The following is a 6,000-nucleotide window of genomic DNA, read 5'->3' as shown; positions in this document are numbered from 1 at the left end:
GGAATGCCAGAAGGGCTGGGTGCCAGGGTCATGCTCCCCTAACCTCTGCACATGCCTCCTCTCATCTGCCCTGGGAGCTGGTGGGTTCACAAGGCTGAGAGGGGGGTTCATCTCCCCATGACCAGGTGAATAGACTGGAGCTGAATTCAAGGACCTCCTGACCTCTGCTCCCCAATCTCCCTGGCAGCTGCCAGAGCTCTCTTGTCCTCCCAACTGGCTATGTGGCCTGAAGCCCAAGACCATGGCAGCAAGGGAAGAGATAGTCCACTGCATGCCCAGGCCTCCATAGGTTGTGACTCCTGCTGTGGCTGGACACCCCCTAGCACTTACCGTATCCCTGTCCTGTGGAAGAATTCAGCCCAGGGTACATTCAGGTAGATGCCTCCATCCCCAGCAGGGCTCTGAGGGGAAAAGACAGCAGCAAGATCAGTGTAGGGGTCTGTAGACACTTCCCATTAGACATCAGGACCTTGCAGGCTGATATTTGTCCATTCCTCAGGGCAGGTGCAGTTTATGAACCTCACACTGGCTGTAAGGGGGGGTGGGGGAGGACAGCAGCCTGGTGAGGGGAAGTCCCAGTCCTGATGCAAGCACCAGCTGCAGCTGGCATTCAGGGTGCTTTGAGCCACCTTGTGAGGAGAGCCCATTCCAATGAGTCAAGGCACTCACTGCTGCTGTCCACTTCCAGGCTTCTTTACTCTCTTCTCCCTTGTGTCAGGCAGGAAGGATGCAGCCTTAGCTGAGCACTGCCAGGTTTTCTCAAACTGTCCCCATGGAGGCTGTTGTCTCATGCCTCCAAACAGCTGTCTACCACTGCTTTCACACAGGTCACAACTGTTTTGGTCTCAGGCCCTGGTCTGCAGAGGTGACCAAAATGCCATGAAGCCTTGAGGTGCAACTTCACATACCTGAGCCCTGACAGAGTACCCTCAAGAACCCAATGCCAGCCTAGGGGAATGGTCCTCAATGGGGCACCATCACCAGCCCACTGATGCTTCCCAGTCCAGAGCACAGCTCAGAGCCACATGTCTAAGAAAATCAGTATGACAACAAGGAACCTACAGGTTTGATTATAGTCAAGGAGGTCACCTAACTCTTAATGCCTATTCTTATGCTTCTCTAACAGAATGGCTCATTCTTGGTACCCAAAGTACCTGCCAGTCATCATGGTGCCCAGTCAGTGTGAACATTTTGCAGGGCATGTCCTGAAGCCTGATGCAGTGCCCCTGAATGACAATGTTTTGCAACTGACAGCTCTGGAGAGCAAGCGAGGAGGCCATGTCCAGCCCGGTGAGGAGGCAGCCTGATCCAATCTTCAAGGGTCCCTGGGAAGGTGGGAAAAAAAAAATCAGGCTTCTAGCCTCCTCCTCCTGGAGTGCTCCAGAAATAAGAGGCAGCACTAGGGCCCACCTAGCCACCACCAGACTCACAGGGTCTCTTCTTCATCATAGATGTTTATAACCAGGCTCCAGGGGCCTTTGGGCACCACTATCATCCAGAATTGAGAATGGCTCTCTAAATTCCAGGGGGTAGGAAGCAGAGCTGATATGATGAAGGGCCCGTTCTGTTGACTTAGAAGGGCAGAATTACAAAAAAGAGTGTGTGGCAGTGTAAATGCCAGGCAGTGGGAGTGACTCACCAGGTGTTTGCACCAAAGATAGGAGGACCAGGGTGAAATCTAGGAAGAAAATGGGCCACCACTGTAATGCACAAGGCTGTGGAAGAGTCTCTCAAGGGAAGTGGCTGAAGGCCCAAATGTCCTGGGGAGGGGAACAGGGAACAGTCCTGGCCCGAGCCTATAAAGTGGCAAGGGAGAAGCAAGAAGGATCCTGCAGGCTGAGAGTTCCTGACCAGCAGGGACAAGAGGCTTCTTTTGGGACCCAGCAGTCAGCCAGGGGCCTCAAGTTCCAGGTTTTGTAATCTTGCCACTCTAAGTCAGCTCCAGCCTCACATTCCATCAAACTGGGGCTGCTCTGGCAGCACAGAGATCTTACATCTCTGCGTTGCTCTTAAAAGCTGCAGGGGGAGGAGACACCCATATAGGAAAGTTCCCGTGAGACCTAGGGAAGGGGGGAGCAGTGTACCTGCAGGTGACAGTGTTGGATCACGCTCCAAGGCCCCAGTTGCACAGCTCCTTCCAGCAGGCTGTTGGTGATGGAAGAACCATCCTCCAGGAGCTGGGGCTGCTGCAGGGAACAAGTGGAAATAAACGTGTCAAGGAAGGGAGAGGGAGGGGGAAGAGAGAGAGAGAGGAGAGACGAGGGAGGAGGAGAGTGAATGTGAAGGAGTATGTCTGTGCTGAGTACCCAAGCAGTTCTCCCTAGAGGGTGGCACTGTATTACCCCACTGGGAGACCAGGACCCCACTGTGCTAGGTGCTAAGCATACGTATAAAACATAGTCCCTGCCCCAAACACCTTACACTAAATGAGACTGGTGCCTGACAGGAGGGGAAACTGAGGGCCCATGAGAAGTGACTTGGCCAAGGCCACACAGCAGGTCAATGGCAGATTTGGGAACAAGACTCAAGGCTCTCAACTCCCAGTTCTATGCTCTGCCTAATAGACTACACTGCACTGCCTGCAAGGAGTGAGGCAGTACCACAGGCAATGGGCTGGCATCATCCCTGCTGTGCTGTCTAGGCCTGCTCTGAACAGTGTCATGTGATGTGGCACAAATGCCAGTGTGGGCCAGAGCTGCCACCAGGCACCTGAACCAGTGGGAGTTCTCGGAGACTCCTCTATGTGGGTGAGGCCAGGGTTGGAGAGAAGGAAAGGAAGAGAGAGGGATAGCAGAGGGGCTGGAAAGGGAGGTACGTACTGCCACATGAGAGTGCGCCACTCTACAGAAGGGGAGGTGGCTGATGGAGCCAGTGCATAGTGTCAGGTTGTGGATATGGTCACTGGCAGCCATGGTCATGTAGTCGTAGGAGCCATCTGGGAGGCAGGCTGCAGGGAAACAGGAGGGAGCAGCATCATGAGTGCACAAGCCATAAACCTCCCTGGGGGGAGAAGGAGGTCTTGCTACCTCCTGTGGGAGAAGGAGGTAGCAAGCCAAGCTGTGGGAGAAGGAGGTCTTGCTATCTCTCCCAGCAGCATCCCCAGACTCCAGGGGTGAACAGTGCCAACAGCCCTTTATAGATTAGAAAGAAACCCTAGAAGCCATCGCCCCACAGTCAGAAGAGCATTTTGGACTCCTGGTGGAACTGTTACATATGTAACAGCAATAATAGTGGCCATCTTCCCCCGACTCTGCAGCACTACAGTGTTGCCTTTGGAGGTATCCCACCCAGGCGAGGGTCAGACTTGGCCAGCTGAGATTGTAAGCTTTGACAAGCTCACAGCCCAAGTGAGCAGCTGAAGAGGAAGTGGCAGCTGGAAAGTCAGAGGTGACTGGAAGTGGCTGTCACCTGCTGCTCACAGACACTAGCCAAGGGGCAACTGTGAAAGCATCTTCGCTGCTCAGAGACCAAGAGACCACAGCAAATTGTCTTGGAGTGGGCTGGAGTGGTATAAGGAAGGACTGGGAGGCCCCAGGGCAGGGGGTCGTACTTACCCATGCTGAGAGGGAAGGCATGAAGTGCCTTCCACAGCACAGATCGGGCACTCTTCACGCCCACTGCCCCCTTTGTATGGCTGCCGCCTGCTCCATGGGCCCTGCCATTCACAAAGTCCTCCTCAGTCATGCCCTCAGCCATGCACAGCATGATGTCAAAGAACAGAGACAGCTGAGGAGGGGCAGACAATGAGAATGTCTCAGCACATGCCAATAGTCCACCATGCTGCCATGGGGGGTGCTCTCCAAAAGCTCAGGGTGAGGCAATACAAGGGACACTGGCCCTACCCCAGGACTGAGGGCGCTGTCTTTCCAGAACTCCTGATCACTGGAGTCAGACCTGGGTCTCTTTGGTAGCAGGCCTGAATCCAGGACAGGGGCATTCACCTTCCCTGCTAGAAGTGCAGAGAAGTCTGTCCCATGGGATCTGACGAGGGTGAGCTCAGCAAGGGCTCATCCCATTTCTGGGCACCTTATGCCCAAGTAGGCAAATTAACCCTTTATAGTCAGGTTTCTATGCTCTCCCACCATCCTCATACCAAGGAATCCCACTCCTGCTCTGAAACTGGCTCAATGCCCAGGCACAGCCCTCAGGCAGTTTTGCCCTCTCCTCAGCAGCAAAGAGGTGACGCAACCCCTCTCTGGCTATGGCTCCATGCAGCACAGCGAGGGGATCCCTCCCACCACCATGGCCAACCCATGGCTGAACGCATCACCTGGATGGGCTGGGCCCCTGAATCTAGACCCATGTAGGTGCAGGCATCGAGCGGGGGAATGACGTGGGTGGCCAGGAGCTGCTCTGCAGTCTCCGATGAAAAGAAGACAACACCGCTTACCTGCAAGCAAAGAGGAGGTGAGTGGGGGCATCCGCTCTGTAGAAACCTCCCCAGCCAAAAGGAAGGCACTGTGATGCTGCCTACTCAATGTGGGGGGTCTCTCTGCAGATGTCTCATCAGTCACGAGCTTGTTACCACAGGTCAAGATCAGAGGGGGGTGGACCCTTTATCCATCTCAATTCCCTCTTGCAGCACCTCATAGATGTTTCCTTCTGAACAACCACAGTCACCTTTGAGGGGAGGGCCACCACCATTTCCATTGACCAGAAAGGGAGAATCACATACTGGGAGAGACTCACTGAAGGTCCCAGCGTGAGGCAGCAATGAAGCAGGGAATGGAAGTCTCGACACCCAGCCTCCTGGTCTCGGTGGCTTTCATCCAAAGAGGGGTTAGAACAGAAGCATTCTCCTGGCTGCTCCCTCCGGCCATCTGTTAGCTCCCAAAGTAACAGGACCTGCCCAGGCTTTCTCTGCCTGCCACAGTGGGCTTGCTCTTGGCAAGACAGTATTACCTAGGGGCTAGAGCAGCACAGTGGGTCCAGGAAACCTGTTTTATTCCTGATTTTGCCATGTGACCCTGGACAAATCACTGGATGTGCCTTGGTTTCCCCATATGTAAATGGGAAATACTGACCTCCACTGTAAAGCACTGTGTGAGGTATGGACAGAGAACATTTGCAGAGCTTTAGACTATTAATTATTATTATTACCAGGGATTATTATTACCAGGGATCCAAATTTCCCCTTTGAAGGAAAAAATCATGGATTTTCCCCCTTACAGGATAAAAATGTGGGAAACAGCAGGTTCCCTTGCAAGCTGACGAAGTTCCAGTCTGCAAGAGGCTGCCGGGAGCAAGAGGGTGATTAGGCAGGGGGTGCCACGTGCAAGTGTGTGGGCACATGCACATGGCAACCAGGCAGCAGTGGAGAGCACAGGCTGTGCATTAGGCAGGGGGCTGGGAAGGGGCAAAGGCCACATGTTGGAGGGAGACAGGGAGGGCACACAGGTGACATGGCGGGGAGGCATGTGCCACCCCAAGATTTCTGTACCCACAGCAGAGTGTGGGGCTGCAGTCAGGCTGGGCCATCTGAGCAGGAGCCACAAGGGGACAGGGCCAAACGCTGCGCTCCGCCTCTGCCCTCCCTACCTGGTCATTCTTGACGGGCAATTTGCTAGTTTTATTATAATGATTGAGGCACTGGTTGTCTTCCAAATTGCTTTAAAATTGTAAATACATCAATAAAACACTGTGTTCCACTGATAACTATATATATAGTGACATTTCATTTTAATCATGGAAAAATGAGGATTTGGAGGGTTTAAAAATCAGAGAATTTGTGATTTTTAAACAAAGAAAACCAGGATCCCCGATTACCCTACTCTTTCTCACTGACTCTTGTCGCAAGAAACCTGATCATGCATCAAGCCCTGGACCGGGCTCTAGTGCTGACTTGGCCACAGACCTGCTTTGTAAGGTCAGGCCTGTGTCTTCCCCTCTCTGTGGCTGGGGACCAGCATCCCTGCCCCCATGCCAGGTCCAGAAACACTGCAATGAAGCATACCCTGCCCACCTACCCCCACCCAGAGCAAGAGACGTGGCAATGCAGCC

General features: G+C 53.6%; 1 protein-coding gene across 7 annotated transcripts in view; it reads right to left on the bottom strand.

Annotated features, from left to right (window-relative positions):
• FUK (fucokinase) overlaps positions 1-6,000 on the bottom strand; it is a 40,626-nt gene that overhangs the window by 12,521 nt on the left and 22,105 nt on the right. For 6 of the 7 annotated variants that reach the window (XR_003095631.1, XM_006030239.3, XM_025211803.1 and 3 more), the window contains 6 exons: positions 4,271-4,390; positions 3,555-3,726; positions 2,820-2,947; positions 2,085-2,186; positions 1,155-1,325; positions 331-401 (listed from right to left, as the gene is read on the bottom strand). Coding sequence is in view for 6 of the 7 variants with exons in the window: in XM_006030239.3 (XP_006030301.1) it covers positions 331-401; positions 1,155-1,325; positions 2,085-2,186; positions 2,820-2,947; positions 3,555-3,726; positions 4,271-4,390 (764 nt within the window). In the remaining variant the exon portion in view is untranslated. The remainder of the gene's footprint in view (positions 1-330; positions 402-1,154; positions 1,326-2,084; positions 2,187-2,819; positions 2,948-3,554; positions 3,727-4,270; positions 4,391-6,000) is intronic. The other variant, XM_025211800.1, reaches the window with a different exon arrangement.

The sequence above is a fragment of the Alligator sinensis genome, unplaced genomic scaffold (genome assembly GCF_000455745.1).
Source record: "Alligator sinensis unplaced genomic scaffold, ASM45574v1 scaffold260_1, whole genome shotgun sequence".
Taxonomy (NCBI): domain Eukaryota; kingdom Metazoa; phylum Chordata; order Crocodylia; family Alligatoridae; genus Alligator; species Alligator sinensis.
This window is presented reverse-complemented; position numbering and strand designations above follow the sequence as displayed.